General features: G+C 40.0%; 1 protein-coding gene across 2 annotated transcripts in view; it reads right to left on the minus strand.

The window, feature by feature from the left end:
* The window catches only part of tanc1b (tetratricopeptide repeat, ankyrin repeat and coiled-coil containing 1b), a 237498-nt gene that overhangs the window by 96853 nt on the left and 119150 nt on the right, over positions 1-21495 (minus strand). For both annotated transcript variants that reach the window (XM_067444607.1, XM_067444606.1), the window contains exons 5-7: positions 19177-19298; positions 17609-17795; positions 10313-10585 (exon numbers count right to left, since the gene is read on the minus strand). In XM_067444607.1, coding sequence (XP_067300708.1) covers positions 10313-10585; positions 17609-17795; positions 19177-19298 — 582 coding nt within the window. The remainder of the gene's footprint in view (positions 1-10312; positions 10586-17608; positions 17796-19176; positions 19299-21495) is intronic.

The following is a 21495-nucleotide window of genomic DNA, read 5'->3' on the forward strand; positions in this document are numbered from 1 at the left end:
GGGACAGCAGCCACAGCCACAGAGCGAGACATTTACCCACAAACCCAACCCAAACTCTGAGTCCACAAAACACCACACAAGGGATCACTGCTCAAGACCGGCCACCTGTACATGTGACGTACTGTGAGCTCACTCAGAGAACTGCAGGAGAACTGAGGCTTGATGTGTCCCTAAATTGAGAACAGGGTTTTAAAAAAAGTTTCTTAATTTGAGCTGAGGCAACAATCTTCCAGATGAATCTTCTTGCTGTATTCCTTATTTGTATATCGCTTTGGATATAAGTGTCTGCACAATGAATAAATGTAAATTTAACTCTGAAAGGGCTGTCTGGATACCAACCTGTATTGCATCCAAAAATAAACATAAAACCATTTTTTTTCTTTCACTAAGACAATATTCACGGTGGGGCTGCTATTGCCAAACTTTTGGTCACTTGTACCAATGCCAAAAGCGGGCTTAATTGGTGCCAACAGTGCAAATCTTGGGCTGTGGACAATGTGAAAGCTATATTGTTCTCTGATGAGTCCACCCTTCACTGTCTTTCCCACATCTGTGGGAGTTATGGTCAATCAGTGATGATTTGGGCTGCAATATCATGGCATTCCCTACTGTGCTTGATGGGAGTGTCACTGCCAAGGACTTCCGAACCATTCTCTGGAGGACCATGTGACACCTAATGCTTCTAACTTTGTACCCTGAAGGTGGTGTATTAGTGGTGTATTACACAAATAAACACCACAAAACTAGGGACAGAGTGGTGTGATGAACATGAAAGGGAAGTTGACCATCTCCTATAGCCTCCACAGTCACCAGATCTGAATATTTTTTAGCCACTTTGGGGTATTTTAGAGGAGTGAGTGAGAAAACGTTTTTTCTAGCATCACACAGTGACCCGGCCACTGTTCTGGACGAGGAACGGCTCAGAATCCCTCAGGCCACTGTGACTTGTATCTGGCATTCCCAAGACAAATTGATGCTTTATTGGCCACAAAAGGAGTCCCTATACCATACTAATAGTAGACAGTGGTGAAATTAACTTAAAAAATAAGCCTAATCAGTAGAGTTGATTGTCACTAATGTTGTATTAATGAAATTCCTCTGTTGCGTGACTGTGTTGAACTTCTTTTAATTGTAATTTAGTAAATTCCTCTTCCTGTCCTTCCAATTATAACTCCACTTTAAAATCCTGTGCGACGTGACCAATTCAATTTAATTCAATTCAAATTCACTCTGATGAACTGAATGGAGGCCAGTTCTTAAATTGTGAATTGTGGCCGGCCCATGTGTGCAGCGCGGCGGAACCATCTGGACGGATGGATTAAGGACGCTCTAAAGTTTCTGGAATGATGCCTCTGCACAGCAGATGAAATCTTAAGCATGCGCTTCTGCCGAGTCTCCGAAGACCACAGAGCAAAGAAGAAGAACGGCAGAATTTTATCTCTCGCTGAAACACCATCTGCCTTGGCCTCTTCATCTTCTGAGAAAGAGAGAGTGTAAAAGTGAAAGAGAGGGAAGGACATAGGCATAGATGCTTACTAACTGATGCCTCATATCAATACAAGTCCTGTGAGGAGCGACATAGGGTTTGATATGTAAAGACCCTTGCAAACCCTTCACTTCTGCATTCATTCAACCAGACAGCCCTGATCTTTAACACAGCATTTACATTTCATTACTCAAAGTTCAGCCTTAAAGAAGTACTTCACCAAAAAAAAAAAAGGATACATTTTAGAAGCTCTTTTTTTATTTGTATACTTTCTGGAACTCGGCAGACATGTTTTCTATCAGCTTAAAGAGTTTTAAAGGGGTCATAAACTGCATCTTTTTTTTGTACTTATAATGTTAGTATGATTTTTACATCATTTTAACATAGTATTACTTGTGGATCTCTCTTGAAAACTTTTACAGCTCTCAAGGTTAACTAATCGCGAAAGGTGCTGATGACAGCATTATATTTAGATCTATGGCATTATGTTTAAATGGTGGCTTGAAAGGTTGCAGTGATGATCATTGTAGCCGATCACAGACATGTGGAGCGCATGAATGATGTGATCTCGTCATTGTAATGCGATTTCTGCACACTAACGAATGCTTTCATCATAACTAACAGTGCAAACACAATGTAAATATGTAAAAAAATGTAAAAATGATCGCGATGCTCTCGTTTACAAGCCAGCGTCATTATAGTCGCCTAGTCTATCTACTGTTACCGTTTTACAGAATCTATGATACTTCAATTCAATGTTTGAGTGGTAGGTAATAAACATAGCAAGCATGACAGCCAAGTCAGCATCGGTCGGGCACGCCTCCTTCAGCTCACGCCGACGAGCAAACGCTGGTCCAGTGTAGATCCTCGTCCTGCCTTTAATCCCATCACTTTTTCGTTCCCTCTTATTGCTTTTCTCCAACAAAACCTTTTCTTTCTTATTTTTCTGTGCTGCTTTGACATGACTGGCAAACAAACGATAGTTGGGCTCCACGTCCGAATGTAAGGAAGTGTGTGTGTTGGTGGAAGTGACGTATATGCCGTAAAGTAGTCGAATTTTGTAGTTCTTTTTGTTCTCGGGTTACTACCCGAAACCCGAAGTTTAAAAATACGATTAAAAACGATACAGACCCCATCAGGCTATGGCAGACGTGTCATTCAACCTATTGTAAGTCGATTTATCATCACAAAAGTCTATATATTATAAAAATATATTAAAAGTTACCTAGTGCTGATTTAAAGGCACATTTGTTTCCTGGGCTGTTTTTGGACTAACAAGTAAGTTTTCAGTTCTTAAATTTACAGAATATTCTTATAGTATGGTGACCTCTTTTGTCAAAAGCTCAAGGAAAATCTTAATTTTCAGTTCATGGCCCCTTTAAAGGACACTTAATATTCAGTGTTATCAGTTTTGCTGCACTGACACGATCAGATGACAAACAAAACTTGAACTGAATTGAGCTGAATGATGACACTAATGACTTCTTTATTAATACTGTGAAGCTCCTTTGGAACAATCTGTATTATATAAAGCGCTGTAGAAATAAATGTGACAACTAATCTGCATGAAGAATCTTTAAATATTCCTATCGTCCAACAGCACTTTTTCTTAATTTTTGAACATAAATGGTATGACGTCAGCTGCTTCTGCGGCTGTATTTCAGACGGTAAGCACCCTTGACGTGCAGAAGGTGAGGAGAGACGTTCTGCAGACGTGCCCTGCTGTGCGATAATACAATTATAGATTTATGTCCGTTTTTTTTTGGAGGCTCGCGGGCATTAAGAGGGCGATCGAACAGAATCAAAAGACCTACCAGCAAGACCGGACGTAACACAGAACTGGCTTTTGTTTGACTGAATATGTGCATGTTTGTTTGCGAGGATACATGTGGCAACATGTCCAGCTACCGTGTTCTCCTGCTGTAAAAGACACTTAGTTTTTCATTTTCCACATATTAAATAGCAAATCAGCTTAATTAGCTTGAGCTCTTTGCTTTCTCGAGTCTAATTAAACTCATGTAGTGCCAGCAGGTGGTGTGTGTATTCACTGTTTAAGCTTATTAGTGCTGTTTGCAAAGGCAAGAATAACTATAACTTTTATTGCTTTAAAAACCCCTGATGTTAGATATTAAACTTAGTTTTAAACTAACCCAGACACTACCATATAATACACTACCATCCGAAAGTTTTAAGTGGGTAAGATCTTTTTTTAAATTATTATTCAGAAAAGATGCATTAAATTGAACAAAAGTGACAGTAAAGAAATGTATGATATTGCAAAAAATACTGTTCTTTTGAACTTAATATTCATCAAAGAATCCTGAATAAAATATTTTTAAGACGAAACTGTTCTCAACATTGATGTTTCTGGAGCATCAAATCATCATATTAGAATGATTTCTGAAGGATCATGTGACACTGAAGAATGGAATAATGATAACAAATTCAGCTTTTCAGAATAATTTACACTTTACAATACATTACGATATAAAATATTTTAGATTGTAATAATATTTCACAACATTAATGTTTTTACTGTATTTTGATCATATAAATGCCGACTTGGTGAGCAGAAGAGAACAAAAAAAAACTTCTTCTTTTTTCGACAAATATGAACATTTATTAACACTATATGAAAACATGTGACATCAATATTGATTTATATGCTCAGAGATATCCCCATAACAAACAAACAAATAGAAGATTAGGGATGGTTGATATGACAAAAATCTTATATCACAATTTGAGACAATTTATTTCACGATGACGATACATCAGGAGAATTTGGACACTGTCACTTTAAGACCGGTTGCACAGATCCAATATACTTGTGCATTTTCTTTCTCAATTTCTCAGTTCTTTCTCAACTGTTTACATTGACTTAAGACATAAATGACTCTTTGACATAAATGACTCTGTTTACTTACAAATACATGGTCACTTTGATACATAGCCATGTGGATTTAACCATTAAAGTCTAATTAGGCAGCAAAAAGCCCCCAGTTGAGTTCTCTCGCGTTCTATGTGCCCCGGCTTCATTTTGTACGTCTCTCAGACAGCGCGCACATATACTGACATGAGTTTGCTTTCACTGCTAATTGCACTTGATGGTTTAAATCCTCTGTTTTTAAACCTAAATGCCTAAAAACACATGTAAACAATAAGCTTTCATGAACGTGCAGCACAGAAACGTCTAGTTAGGGGCGGCAGTGGCTCAGTGGTTCATGTAGGTTGTCTACAAACCGAAAGGTTGGTGGTTCGATCCCCGGTTCCACCTGACCAAGTGTCGAGGTGTCCATGAGCAAGACACCTAACCCCAGCTGCTCCTGACGAGCTGGATGGCGCCTTACATGGCTGACATCGCCGTCGGTGTATGAATGGGTGAATGTGAGGCAAAAATGTAAAGCGCTTTGGATGGCCATAGGGTCTGTTAAAAGCGCTATATAAATGCAGTCCATTTACCATTTACCATAGTGAGTAGAACCGATAAAGACAATAGTCCAAAATCTCTACCGGTTGACAAATTTCTACTGGTTAATTGTCTCTAATTGTATACCGCCCACCCCACAACAGATCTTCAATTAATCATTAAATTCTCCAAATGGAGAGTTTTGAAATGAATCAGAGAATTGAATCAAACGCACCAACTCTACTATTGTTTCTTCTATTGAAGTTTAAATCATAGACGCTAAAACTCTTGCTTACGCCATAAACATTTTATACATTTTCATAAACTAAATTTATTTTACATCTTTTAAAAAGGGACATCCGATGTCCCCTTTAATGCTAATATCCACACCTCCCCTTGTGGTGATGGTGAGAATGCAACTCTTAAATGGCATTATAAATTACATTTTAAAACATTTAAAATGCATCAATGCAAGAAGTGTTGCAGAGTGTATGCGCTGTCACACTTGTGAGACATGTGACAAGGAATAATTTGCAAAACTAATCTATCGCCTTGCTCTACATTACAGAGATGAGTTTGGCACACATTTAAAAATATTTTTGGTGTGTGCCCTTACTTTCTCGTCTGTAAGATGAAAATTCGTATGTAAAAAAACCTGCCACATATTTGAGATTTCTGCGACGCAGCAGCAGAGCCTTCGTGGATTGACATGAGCGAGATTTGTGACTCATTCTAATATGAGCGGTTAAAATGGGGTCTTTGTTTTCTACGAGAGCGAGAGGAGAGAGAGTTCAGTGTGGTCTTAATGAGCTGTCCAGTAAATGGATTGGTTGCCTGGACACAAATGAAGTTCGGTCTCAGAAATTAAGCGGAATGATTATTCACTGAGGTTGAGTATCTCAGACAGACATGACTAAAGCAGCATCTCCACTGACAGCACCATTTACTCCAGAACACTTAAAGGGACAGATCACAAACAAAACTAGGCTGTTCTGTCATTATTTATTCACCATCATGACGTTCCAAACTTTATGCTGTCAAGCTCCAAAAAGGCCAATAATTAAAATATAGTGCAAATGGAATGCATTTCCAGTGTGAACAGCCACAAAAAGCTTAGGTTCAGTATCAAAGTCCAGGGCCATGACAATAAGGGGGACATTTAAAAATAAAAAATAAAAAACTTGAAATGCTACATTTTAGACTGGTCTGCTTCAGCGGTCTAACAGCGCAGTCAGATGTCAGAATGAGACAATCAAACCAAAGAAGGCGGGCTTATTGTTCACAGAAAACGAGTGCAAATTTCATTGCAATACTTGAGTTTTAGCAGTGAAAGAGTACGTGTGAAAGAGTTTGTGGTAAGACCATAGACTATAATAAAATATGGACGTAGTGTCCGTGACGTCACCCATAAGATTCGGAAGAGCCGTTCTGAAGTGTAAAGTAGAGATGAGCTGGCCGTTGCCATCTAGCTCGTCACACCCGGATAACAGAAAATGGGCAAAGAGGCGGGACGTGGGCGGAGCTGAGGTGACGTAATGATTAACAGACAGCGGATAAATGGCTATCCACCTGTCAATCAAAGTGGCCACACCCTTAATTATGCAGAACTTTAAGGCTTCATATAATGTAACGAATGTTATAAAAAAATTCACCCCACTCACAGTTGTCATGAAGGGCAAAATTAGCCGTATAGACCAAAACCACAATTTGCACCAGGCTGTAAACATGTGTTTTTCTGCTGTAAAGTTGGGCATTTTAACATGAGGCTCAATGAGATTCTGCATCCTTCTGGAGCCTGTCTCTAGTGGCCAGTTGATGAATTGTAGTTTATGTCACTTCTGTATTGGCTTCAACAGAAACTGAGAGAGGTTGACGCTTGGGTAAGATGCACGTAGCAAAACATTTACTATTTGACAACTGTTTTACGATCAGTGACCAACAGTAATTTCCAGTGCTTCAAACTACTCAATATTTTTATGAAATTTCACTGTTTTGAATTGAAAAGATACTATGATTTACATGATTCGTGTAATTCATAACAATGTGATGAGATAAGAACCGTTTAGCTTTTTTACATATTAGACATACAAGAGTGAATGTGTGCAAAACATATATTATATGCAAATAGTTTACATTGATTAGGCCTACTTCATGAACTATAATCCTGGAACTTTTACCAGCCTAAATTTGTTTCTTTATTTCCTTAAAGCCTTTTTAATTCTTTAATTATTTAATCCCTTTACATCAATCTGAGACATTTTGGAACTTTTGTAGACTTTTTTCTAAAAAGTGTGGAATGGTCACACATTTTTAACAATCATTGTCAATGAACTTTCTAGACATTTGTGACTGATTACTGGGAACAGACTTTTTCAATCCAACAAATACATTAATAAATGCTAATTTGAGAACTGGTTGAATACACTGAAAAAAACACAAATCGGAACAAATCGGTTATTACTATGGTTTGCAAGCACATGTTAATCTACACAAAAGCAATAGCTGATTTTTTAAATTATTATTATATACTCAGTATAACATTATGACCACTGACAGGTGAAGTGAATAACACTGATTATCTCTTCATCATGGCTCCTGTTAGTGGGTGGGATATATTAGGCAGCAAGTGAACATTTTGTTCTCAAAGTTGATGTGTTAGAAGCAGGAAAAATGGGCAAGCGTAAGGATTTGAGCGAGTTTGACAAGAGCCAACTGGTGATGGCTAGACCAGTGGTTCCCAACCACATTCCTGGAGCCCCCCTAACACAGCACGTTTTGCATGTCTCCTCAATCAAACACACCTGATTCAGGTCATCAGCTCATTAGTAGTGACTCAAAGACCTGAAATGGGTGTGTCAGTCAAAGGAGATATGCAAAATGTGTAGTGTTAGGGGGGCTCCAGGAATGTGGTTGGGAACCACTGGGCTAGACGACTGGGTCAGAGCATCTCCAAAACTGCAGCTCTTGTGGGCTGTTCCCGGTCTGCAGTGGTCAGTATCTATCAAAAGTGCTCCAAGGAAGGAACAGTGGAGAACCGGCCACAGGGTCATGGGCGGCCAAAGCTCATTGATGCACGTGAGGAGTGAAGGCTGGCCCGTGTGGTCCGATCAAACAGACGAACTACTGGAGCTCAAACTGCTCAAGAAGTTAATGTTGGTTCTGATAGAAAGGTGTCAGAATACACAGAGCATCTCAGTTTTTTTGCGTCTGGGGCGGCATAGCTGCAGAACAGTCAGGGTGCCCATACTGACCCCTGTCCAACGCTGAAATATATTTGCATTTGAAAAAGCACTTGCTCAAGCTGTTTTAGACTCGGAAAACCAACAGCAACACTGCATAACTATAACCCCATATTGTCAGGGGCCAAACCAGCTTTATGACTGGACAAGGGAACATCATACAAATATGTCCTCATTCAAATAGTCCTTACTCTTTTAGTATCAGCTGGAGAGAGTAAGGAATATTTGAATGAGGACTGTAAGTGGTTCTTAGTAAACGGTTTTTATTTAGAAAAAAAATCTGCTGATAGAACATCACATTAAAATCTGAACTCTGTCAGCGCTTCATCTAAACAGAATCAATACTGAGTACCATTGGAAATTATCTAATGATTTATTCACTGACTGAATCATTTGAATTGGTTTCTGACTAACTCAAAATGAATCAAAAACTGTTATGTTTTACTTAAGGCTTAAATCATTATGACAACTTATGGCTTGTTCATATAACAACATTTAAATTTTGTCTTTGTTTTGATTTATAGATTTCTTAATTGAGTCATTAAGGTATTGTCCCTTTAATGTATTGCCCCATCTGTAGATGTATTGTACGTGTGTGTGTGCGTGCGTGCGTTCGTGTGTGCGTGTATGTGCTCTTGATAATATTACATTGTGGGGACCAAATGTCCCCATAAGGATAGTAAAACCTGAGATCACCTACATTGTGGGGACCAGCCAGCAGTCCCCACTTTTCAAAATGCTTATAAATCATACAGGATGAGTTTTTCTGAGAAAGTAAAACTGCAGAATGTTTCTTGTGATGGGTAGGTTTAGGGGCAGGGGCAGGGGCAGTGTGTATGTGTGTGTGATGGGTAGGTTTAGGGGCAGGGGCAGGGGCAGTGTGTATGTGTGTGTGATGGGTAGGTTTAGGGGCAGGGGCAGGGGCAGGGGCAGTGTGTATGTGTGTGTGATGGGTAGGTTTAGGGGCAGGGGCAGTGTGTATGTGTGTGTGATGGGTAGGTTTAGGGGCAGGGGCAGTGTGTATTTGTGTGTGACGGGTAGGTTTAGGGGCAGGGGCAGTGTGTATGTGTGTGTGATGGGTAGGTTTAGGGGCAGGGGCGGTATGTATGTGTGTGTGACGGGTAGGTTTAGGGGCAGGGGCAGTGTAGGGGGATAGAATGTACAGTTTGTATGGTATAAAAACCATTACGTCTATGTAGAGTAACCCACAAAGATAATGAACCAGACTTGTGTGTGTGTGTGTGTGTGTGTGTGTGTGTGTTTGTGTGTTTTTGTGTGTGGTAACAACACATCGGCAGCTGTGAAAGCAGTGAGGTTACTGATCTATCAAACACTCAGTAAAGATTAATGCTTTATTCGCTGAGGCCAAACAGGGTGTGAAATGAGTAAAAGCAAGCAGGTGTACAAAATGAAAATGTGAAGACGCGCACACACACACACACTCAACTGTCTAAAGAAAACATACTCTAACCTTGACAACTGCACATGCTTTATGATGCCAACCGGGTTTTTATTGTTTCACGTCGACTCGCTCAGTTTAATGACTGCCGGCTTTTTATGAGAAGTGTTTCTGCAACGTACACACACACACACACACACACCACAATAAACCAAAACCAAACACACAGATTTATCTCTCACAACACCACCAGCTTCTGCAGACATCAAAACATCAGCGTTAGGTTCTGAGAGAACTACAAGCCAAAGCAAAATAAAATCATAATCATGAAACAACATGTCCAGGCCACATTTCACTAACACTCAAAAATGTCTTATTTCTTTCTCTTGATTTCGGTGTGAAATACAACATGTTTTTGTGAGATTCACCCAACTGACAGAGAAGTGGGAAAGATCACGTGATCAGTCGGACCAGCCTGAGGAATGTGGATCTGATGCTAAAGACAGAAGCCAGCCAACAAATAACACACACACACACACACACACACGCATGCAACAGCTGCCTGACGTATCTGCTTCCTCAAGGAGCAACAGGAGAAAGAATGTGTGTCCTGATAATGTGCTCCCTCACAATCTACAACACACTCTCCTAAACGGTGGCAATGTCTTCCCATGAGCCTCTGCCTCCCTTCATTCCAGCAGTCATGAGTCAGTCATCACCTCAGGAATCAGGGACAACCCTGATGGTAAATTCAATCAGCTGTTGTTTTGATCTCTTACCTGCGACTGAGTTGGGCCGAGGCATCATCAGACTGGACGTGTTTTGTGTGGGATAATGGACGGGTCCCTCAGAAGTCTTCTTAGCCACGGAGAGGATCCGTAGCTCTGTCCCGGACGTTGACGCTTCTTCCTCGGCCACCGGAGAGCATGTGTCTGCCCGTGTGGCCGTCTGTGCCAGTACATGCTGGCCGCTGCTCCTTATACTGCCCTCCTTACCCCACTCCAGACTGGAGCCGCTGCGGTCGTCATTCTCTGAGGAGCTGGTGATGGTGGCTGAGCGAGAGAAACAGAGACCAGATGACAACTTAAAAAAGATTTGCACATATAATTCTGATTCATTCATTGAAAGCGATTCTGATTTAAAGGTGCACTATGTAGTATTTTTGAAGTAAAATATCAAAAACCCACTAGGACAGTGTTATATATTTTGTTCATTTGAGTACTTACAATATCCCAAATGTTTCCAACTATTTGTAATTTGTGAGAAAATTGCTATTTTAACTAAGGACTGGGACGTGTCAGCAAAGCGTTTGAGGGAGTCACCTGTCAATTGGGTCATATCTGCGTTACTCTCGGATTTATTCTGCAGAAGCGCTTTTCTCTTAGCAGTGTGAACATGTCACAGCAGCACTGAGCGAACGCACAGAGTAACGTCATAACATCATAAACAGAGCTGCTTTACCTTATAATCATGACCGGAAAAGCGGAAATAGTGAGCGCGCTCGGCGACTGTGTCCCGTCCCGTCATAATAAAAGTCCCGGTGCTCGGCTGCTCGCGAGCCGTGTGTTTGTTTAACAATCGCTCCAGCAGCCGCGCTCAGCTCCACAACACTCGCTCCTGCTCTGCTTTACAGTAACGTTAATAACCGCATGTATGAACGTGATTTCTGGCCGAGTCCTATTTCCCACCAGCTGTGAGGTGAAGACCACATGTCCCAAGATGCTGCGCTCACACTTGGCGTCATCAAACTACGTATTTGTTTTGAATAAGCACCCTCCAGTGGATGTAAAGTTGCATAGTGCACCTATAATTCAAATCAATAGTACAGAGAACATTTGTGACAAACAAATGGTAAATGGACTGCATTTACATAGCGCTTACAACAGACCCTATGGCCATCTAAAGCGCTTTACATTTTTACCTCACATTCACCCATCCACACACCCACGGCGATGTCAGCCATGTAAGGCAGGGGTTTTCAAACCTTATGATGCCAAGGACCCCCAACTTTGAAGAACCTTTATGACCCCTTTCCTAAAATCCATCTCTATATTTGTCTTTATGAAAAAAAAAAACAGTACGTCACAGTAAGTGTGACATTACAAATACAACATATTGTTTCCAAACTTAAACTGGCTATATTTCATGTTGGATAAATAAACCTGAAGAACATTTTCAATAAAAATGATTTGTATAAGCAACTTTCACAATAAATGCATGTAAACAAGCTTTCATACTGCATTAAGAATTCTGCCTTACAGCCCCAGTGAGTGAGATAAAGGGAGAGAAAAAAAGGTACAAGACAAACATATACAATTCTGTAAAGTATATATATGGCAAGAAAGGAGAAAAACATTTAGAAGATGAAAAAGTTTATCCATTTTTGCTTTGTCTTTTTATTCCCTGAAATTTTCTTGGGACCCCTTAGAGCCTTCTGGAGGACCGCTGGGGGTCCCCGGACCCCAGTTTGAAAACCCCTGATGTAAGGCGCCATCCAGCTCGTCGGCAGCAGCTGGGGTTAGGTGTCTTGCTCATGGACACCTCGACACTTGGTCAGGTGAAACCGGGGATTTAACCACCAACCTTCTGGCTGAGCCACTGCCGCCCCAACCTCAAGTTGTTCACCATCTTAAATTGTTTGGGACACGACACGCTATTTTGAAATTATTATTATTGATGTGTAAATTGCACAAAGTAATCCTGCTTAAATAGATCACATTTTAAATGAGGTAATCAAAATGAGGGCTGTGCGATTAATCGGAATTAAATTTGCAATGTGAGCATGTGTGATATCTAAACCGCAGATAGCATGAACACAACAAAGTGGTCCAAAAAACAAAAACAAAAAAACATCCGTGGTTTGGGAATATAATGGACTCAGGAGAGATGATTTATCAGAGCCAGGTCATTTAAGTCAAGTTGGGGCAAAACATTCACACAAAACACGATTTGGGGTTGAAAACACAACGGTTGAAGACATCCGACTAACGCATGTTTACATTGAAAAAAAATGGCACAGGTGAATAAAACTTAAAAATGAAGGTTTTTGCAAACTGCACAACATATGAAAAGAGTTCAAAAAGGCCTAAAGAAATAACCAAAGTCGTCACGTAAAATTTATGCAAAGACATGGTGCCTGCAAATATCGTCAATAAGACAAGTATATGTTTAAGTAGAGATTAATACTTCAATATTGATAAAAAAACGTGATAGTATTTTTTTTTTTTGGTCATATCGCATTGCCATTATCAAAATGGCAATAAATAAATAAACATTATTATAAAATAAATACTATATTATTTTATGACTGGCAGCTATACTAATCTTCAGTTATGCTTTTTATATATAATAATTATATATTTATATATATATAATCAAGGTTATTATAGTTAACTAAAATTAAAACCTTAACCATTTTAGTTCATTTAAATAATATAAACTTAAACTAAAATAAATGATAAAAATACATACTTTATTTTAGCAAATTGCCAAGGCAACATTTCTTATTTTCATTTAGTTTAACTTGTACTAAAACTGAAATAAAAATCTATAAAATCTATATACCCATATAAAAAAACTAAAACTAAAGTAAAAAAAAAAAAAAAAAAAAAAAACTTACACAAAATGTCAATAAAATTAAGGTGAATAGGGACAATATTAATGCAAATTTTAATAGTATCTGAACTATACTAAAGTAATGTGTGAGTATATAATGTATGCATGCATCATGTATTCATACATTTTAATTTAGCTATTTATGCAGCTATTAGTGAGTATGTGTATATATACCGTCATAGAGGCTGTTCCTATCTACCACCCATTCATCCATCCATCCATCCACCAATTCCTTCTATCCACCCACCCACCTACCAACCCATCCATCCATCCATCCAACACCCACCCACCCACCCATCCATCCATCTACCCATCCCACCATCCATCCACCTACCTATCCATCCATCCAACACCCACCCACCCATCGACCCATCCACCCATCCATCCATCCATCCATCCATCCATCCATCCATCCATCCACCACCCACCCTCTCATCCATCCACCCACCCACCCATCCATCCATCCAACACCCACCCACCCACCCATCCATCCATCTACCCATCCCACCACCCATCCACCTACCTATCCATCCATCCAACACCCACCCACCCATCGACCCATCCACCCATCCATCCATCCATCCACCACCCACCCTCTCATCCATCCACCCACCCATCCATCCATCCAACACCCACCCACCCACCCATCCATCCACCCACCCATCCACCCATCTATCCATCAACCCCACCATCCATTCATCCATCTACCCATCCCATCATCCATCCACCTACCCATCCATCCATCCATCCAAACATCCACCTACCTACCTACCCTACCAACCAACCAACCAACCAACCAACCAATCAAGCCATTAATACTTTGTTAATCACTGTGGTCAGTGCTAATCTGCAGCATCAGAGGTGTTACAAATAATATAAGGTCAAAATCTTCACACATCCCCTGAAAAAGGCAAGGATGAAGAGTGGCAAACATGAGAGCATGTAAATGAAAACGGTCAGAAAAAGAAAGGGGTGAGATGGACGATAGAAGCCAATATCAGAGGACCATCATAACTCGTGTCTGTGCTGTGATATTACTGATGAGTCATCACTGACCTTATCAACACATTCACCTGACCGCCGTTTCACGCCACATTTAGTATGCTGCTAATGAGCATTAGCCCGTTTCATCCCTCACAACCTCATTAAAAACTGACCATTACAAACACACACAGCATCGGGATGGATGTCGGTGTGGATCAGTGTCTGCATGCTAATAACGCTGCCTTTTTTATTCTAATTAAAAATTTAAAAAAATAAACAATGAATAGACAAACACACCCACAATGTAGAAAACTGAAGCGCTGAATCAATAGAGATAAATGAGTGTCTGAAATCATGCATGTGTTTGTTCAGTGATGTGAGGGGGATGGATGAATCTGTGGGTTTAATTTCGGCTCCTGAGTTTATTACAAAATAACACGCGTGACAACAGCTGCATGTGTCGTGTCAGTGCTTGCACACGCACACAGACATGCTTATACAATGAACTTGATGATCAGATAAACGGACAGACAAATGGATGATAGACAGATGGATAGACAGATGACCAGACTGACAGATGGATGATAGACAGATGGACAGACAGATGAACAGACAGACAGATGGATGATAGATAGATGAACACTAAACGGTTGGATGATAGACAGATGAACAGGCAGACAGATGGATGATAGACGGATGGACAGACAGACAGATAGATGATAGACATATGATTACAGACAGATGAATGAAAGACAGACGGACAGACTTATGATTGGACAGATGGACGATAGACAGATGAACAGACAGACAGATGAATGATAGACAGATGGACAGACAGACAGATGAATGATAGACAGATGGACAGACAGATGGACGATAGACAGATGAAAAGAGAGATAGATAGATAAACACAGAAAGATGAACAGACAGACAGATGGATGATAGACAGATGGACAGACAGATGGATAGATAGATAAACACAGACAGATGAACAGACAGACAGATGGATGATAGACGGACGGACGGACAGACAGACAGATGAACAGACAGACAGATGGATGATAGACAGATGGACAGACAGATGGATAGATAGATAAACACAGACAGATGAACAGACAGACAGATGGATGATAGATGGACTGATGGACAGACAGACAGATGAACAGACAGACAGATGGATGATAGACAGATGGACAGACAGATGGATAGATAGATAAACACAGACAGATGAACAGACAGACAGATGGATGATAGATGGACGGACGGACAGACAGACAGATGAACAGACAGACAGACAGATGGATGATAGACAGATGGACAGACAGATTGATCGATAGATAAACACAGACAGATGAACAGACAGACAGATGGATGATAGACGGATGGACGGACAGACAGATGGACGAACAGACAGATGAACAGACAGACAGATGGATGATAGACGGATGGACGGACAGACAGATGGACGAACAGACAGATGGACGAACAGACAGATGAACAGACAGAGATGGATGATAGACGGATGGACGGACAGACAGATGGACGGACAGACAGATGGACGAACAGACAGATGAACAGACAGAGATGGATGATAGACAGATGGACAGACAGATGGATAAACAGATAAACACAGACTGATGAACAGACAGACAGACAGATAGATAGACAGATCATTTTCATTGTCATCATAACATCACAAATCCTCAAAGGCTGTTTATTCCGAGGTCTAAATGAAAGTAAAGCAGGCAGATGTTGAGAAGGGTGTCAAGCGTGTGGCGCTCACTGTATGTGTGCACATGTGTCTCTAAACAGCTGTTCTCAGCATCATTGCACTCTTTCTGAACTAATTCTTTCTGACAAAAGTCTTCACAAACTTCAAAGTCAGGAGAGCATTAATCACACGGTTAGCGGGTCACACAGGCCAAACACACTCCTCTACATCAACAAACCAACATCAGCCGCTGGCAACATGTTCCAGACCTCCTCCACTGACTCTCTCTCGTCCTGAAACTCTGACACTAACACCAGCACAACCCTTTTCTGAGTAAACCATTCCCAAAACAATTATTCACAATTCACGCAAGAATGGATTTTACAAATGATTTACACAGAAACTTGTTATGCTTCTTATGTGTAGCTACGTCTAGAAGCCAAAATAAACATCTTGCAAGAACTGAAAGTGAATTTAAAAAAAATCGGCCATAATTCAGGGTCAAACCCAATTTCTAACTACAACTTTGTAGTATTAATACATGTTCTCCAATATTTTCTATGAAACTAGGACTGCCAGCCTGTAATACTGAATAATTCATAGAGAAATGTTTTAATCTTTCTATCTGCAACCGGAAAAAATGCAGAGCAGAGCTCAAAATCGACTTTCTGAAGCGCCCAAGCTGTATCAACACCTCATCCCGCGAACACCCCACGTTTAGATGTACAGGCCAGCATGGGCTGTGATTTCAGCTCGCTCTGAATCGCCACGAAACGGAGCGGGAATACAGAGATGCCAAAGCGTGCGCTGCAGAGGATGATGGGATGGGGGTGTTTTAATAAGGTGATGAAGAAACAAAACGAGTGATGGTGTGGCAGATTTTCAGTTACTGAGTGTCACATTTTACCCCCCAAATAAATAAAAAAAATTCACATTTCCCAGCATTTTCTCATTACTATAATGTGTAATTATATTACTCAGTCTTCAGCTGTCCAATTTTGGTGAGCTTGTGCAAATTGTAGCCTCTTTTTCCTATTTGTAGTGGAGATGAGTGGTACCCGGTGGGGTCTTCTGCTGTTGTAGCTCATCCGCCTCAAGGTTGTGCGTGTTGTGGCTTCACAAATGCTTTGCTGCATACCTCGGTTGTAACGAGAGGTTATTTCAGTCAAAGTTGCTCTTCTATCAGCTTGAATCAGTCTGTCCCTTTTCACACCATTCTTTGTAAACCCTAGAAATGGTTGTGCGTGAAAATCTCAGTAACTGAGCAGATTGTGAAATACTCAGACCGGCCCGTCAGGCACCAACAGCCATGCCACGTTCAAAATTGCTTAAATCACCTTTCTTTCCCATTCTGACATTCAGTTTGGAGTTCAGGAGATTGTCTTGACCAGGACCACACCCCTAAATGCATTGAAGCAACTGCCATGTGATTAATTGATTAGATAATTGCATTCATGAGAAATTGAACAGGTGTTCCTAATAATCCTTCAGGTGAGTGTATGTGTGTGTATATATATATATATATATATATATATATATATATATATATATATATATCATTTTTTCAAGATAATGTACTATAGCTAAGCAATAATATTAGCTGATATTTAAATATTAATATTTCATTACAAAAATATTAGATGGATAGATGGATAGATAGATGGATGGACAACAGATAAATAGATTTGGTCTATTTAAATAGAAATGTGTTTTGATTTCAAAGTAAGGTGTGTGTGTCCAGTGTGTGTGTGTGTGTGTGTCTCACCAATGATGCCGCTGTCTTTGCTCTCGAGGGTGGAGCTGGGGCTGGTGATGGTTCCACACGGGCTGCGGTGGCCGACGGCAGGCCGGCTGCTGTCACTGTTTAAGGTGGAGCAGGGGCTGTCCGTACATGGAGACGCCGTGCTGCTGGTCAGAGTAGAGCATGGGCTGATGCCCTGATTTACTGGACACTGCCGAGGGAGAACAGAGATATATGATGATGTTAACGGAGGCTGGTGTAGCAGTTTAATAATACAAACATCTGTGTTATATAGAATGGTAGAAGAGAGATGAGAGAGAAAAAACTGATTAGATGAATGCTGATTTTAATACACAACAGCACACATTTAAATCAATCCCAATATTTCTCTTTATCCAGCAGAAGCTCATCAAAGGCCCTTTCACCTGACCATCATCAATGCTTCCTTTCATTTCCTGTTTTAAGGGTTTCTTGTTACATGACAACACATTGGCTTTATGCAAGTTAATTACACCACATTGATATTTAAATATTCACTGTTATTAACTATAATAATATAAATATAATTAAATAATGTTTTAAATAATATAGTTTTATATATAGTAATAAGAAATTAAAAATAATTTGTTTTATAAAAATAATGTAATACAAAAAATAAGTAATAATAATAGCTGATATTTAAATATGAATATTAAATTCTTAAACCATAAAATTATATATATATATATATATATATATATATATATATATATATATATATATATATATATATATATATATATATATATATATAAAATAACTTTTTTTAAAGGGTTTTAGCTTTTATTTATTTATTTATTTTACATTTTTTGTCCTTCACACCTGACATTTTTTACTTCGAAAACTGATTGAATTTTTTTGTTACATATTTTTGAACATTTAACATAATAGATCAACACAAAATACAATTAAATGCCGTCACATTGCCTGTTAAACAGCCTGAATTAAACAAATAAGGTCCTGCTCTCACAGAACAACAATCTAAGCAGACCCTGTGAGTCATCACCGAGAGTCAGTCAAGGTCACAAAACCAGATGAAAGTTCCTTTAAAACAAACTTCCAAAAGGCAGTCTGATGAAACAGATTAAAGACGTTCACTGAATCCCACTGGACAACATCATCCAAGAACACAACGCAAATCAGATCATTATCAATCCTCAAAGACACACATTGTTGCTTCCTTCTGCGTGCGATTCCCAGAGCGACGAGCGATTATTACTTATTAAACAAAAGCCTTTCGCACATGAAGGGCGCTTGAACAGCCTCAGCCTAATTATCTCATCATCCAAAGGCTAAACGAAACCCTGACAGAACAGAACTATTTCTGGACCAGACCTCAAGTTAACGCACTCAAGTTTCTCATCGGCAGGAACGCCGTCAGCGATGCAGTGACTCGGAGCAAACGGGAATGACTTACTGTGGTCGTGCACAGACACACTCCGGCTCTGAAATGCTCTTCATTGTCTCAAACTGACAGACAGCAACATGCAGCTTTAATCCTCACAGTTTTCACCGTCTCCCTCTCTCACTCTGGCAGCAGCTGCGGAAAATACCTTTTTTTCATTCTTGTCGTCCATAGGTATGCGCGTGGAGCCCGGGATGCCTTCGCCCAGCAAGAACCCCAAGCGTGTCATCAACTCCTGAGTGGCGGGGGAGGGGCCTGGACCGGCCAGCTCTGAGAGAGAGAGAGAGAGAGAGAGAGAGAGAGAGAGAGAGAGAGAGAGAGAGAGAGAGAGAGAGAGAGAGAGAGAGAGAGAGAGAGAGAGAGAGAGAGAGAGACGGGTGAATAAAAGAGACAGACCTCACGGGATCTGCGCAGACACACACCAGTGCAGTCATTTAGACCCAAGTGCTGGGACAGACAAGGAATATCATGATTCAGATTCATGCAAAACATTGTGAACCCCAAACTGACTCTTGAATTCATGTTCAGGGGGCATGAATTTCCTTATGCATCTTATTCTAAAGAAAAAAACAATAATTTCGCTCCACCTCTGAAGCGTCTTTTTTCACTAAAAGACACTTAAAGGGTTAGTTTACCCAAAATGAAATCGATGTCATTAATGACTCACCCTAATGTCGTTCCACACCCGTAAGACCTCAAACGGTTATGAATCAGCGTATTGATTCGTGAAAATCTGAAATCATGAATCAATACGCTGATTCATAACCGTTCTAATCTTTATTTGAGGATTGAACACAAACCCGGAAGAGAAGACAATACTGAATAAAGTCGTAGTTTTTGTTATTTTTGGACCAAAATGTATTTCCGATGCTTCAAGAGACTCTAATTAACCCACTGATGTCTCATATGGACTACTGTGATGATGTTTTTATTCCCTTTCTGGACATGGACAGTATAGTGTGCATACACTTGCATACGCTCTCAGACTAAATATAAAATATCTTAAACTGTGTTCTGAAGATGAACGGAGGTCTTACGGGTGTGGAACGACATTAGGGTGGGTCATTAATGACATCAATATTATTTTTGGATGAACTTACCCTTTAATGTTTCCCTACAGTCACTAATTGTACCCCTTAAAACTCATCTTGATTATACATATTTAAACATTTCTTCATGTCTTAAAATGGCTTGAATATAACTCTACTCCCTTACCTCATTGAGTATGCGTGAGACCATGAATATGCTAATTAGCCCCCGCCTTCACTCAATCACACCACCTCCACTTTCACTCAGTTAACTGAAGTAGTAAACACTACACAATAGCAAGTGGCAATCTTGGATTAATGGTTATCGCTATGTCATTTATTGCAGTTTCGAGAACCAATCCGTGAGTCAATTTATTTAAACTCTGAATGGATTATAGCTTAGAAAGCGTGCAGAGTGCTCACCCTATAATCACTAAAGCGCTATCACTCGTAGTCTCACAAAATTCCAATAATATATAATCAGTGAAGCTCTACATGCACAACATGTCTCGTATTTACATCGTGTCAATACTTTTAGTAGAACTTGGTGTGTACAACTCCGCAGTGGATGATGCCGTTTTGAGAGGTGAGTGGATTTTGATCTTAAAGGGTTAGTTCACCCAAAAATGAAAATTATTTCATTGATTACTCACCCTCATGTGATTGGACACCTGTAAGCCCTTCGTTCATCTTCAGAACACAAATGAAGATATTTTTGTTGAAAGCTGAGAAAGGCTTCAGAAAGGCCTCCATTGGCATTCAGTACATTCCCTCTCACAAGACCCATAAAGGCACTAAACACATCGATACAAAGCCCATTTCACTACAGTGGCTGGACAATCATTTGATGAAGCGACGAGAATCGTTTTTGTGCGCAAAAAAAATCCAAATAAGGACTTTATCTGCCAAGCTATTGTCTTCCATGGAGGTCTTGGACGTGAACTCAGGCGATAGCGGTTCCTCCTCTTCTGGATCATGCATTGAACGGCGGATCTGCGTCATATTCTCGCGCATGCGTCGAGTTCACGTCAATAATGTTGACGTGGTGGATAAAGTCGCTATTTAGATTTTTGTGCGCACAATAACTATTTTTGTTGCATTGTAAAGTTATTGTCCAGCCACTGTAGTGAGATGTGCTTTCTATCGATGTGTTTAGTGCCTTTATGGGTCTTGTGAGTGGGAATGGACTGAATGCCAATGGAGGCCTTTCTGAAGCCTTTCTCAGCTTTCAACAAAAATATCTTCATTTGTGTTCTGAAGATGAACGAAGGTGTTACGGGTGTCCAACGACATGAGGGTGAGTAATTAATGAAATAATTTTCATTTTTGGGTGAACTTACCCTTTAAACGCATGCCTCTGATTGGCCACTGTATTCAAGAAATCAACAAATATGTTTGCGATTGGCTAGACTGCTCTATACAAAAACACGTTGGTAACA

The sequence above is a fragment of the Pseudorasbora parva genome, chromosome 5 (genome assembly GCF_024679245.1).
Source record: "Pseudorasbora parva isolate DD20220531a chromosome 5, ASM2467924v1, whole genome shotgun sequence".
Classification (NCBI taxonomy): Eukaryota; Metazoa; Chordata; class Actinopteri; order Cypriniformes; family Gobionidae; genus Pseudorasbora; species Pseudorasbora parva.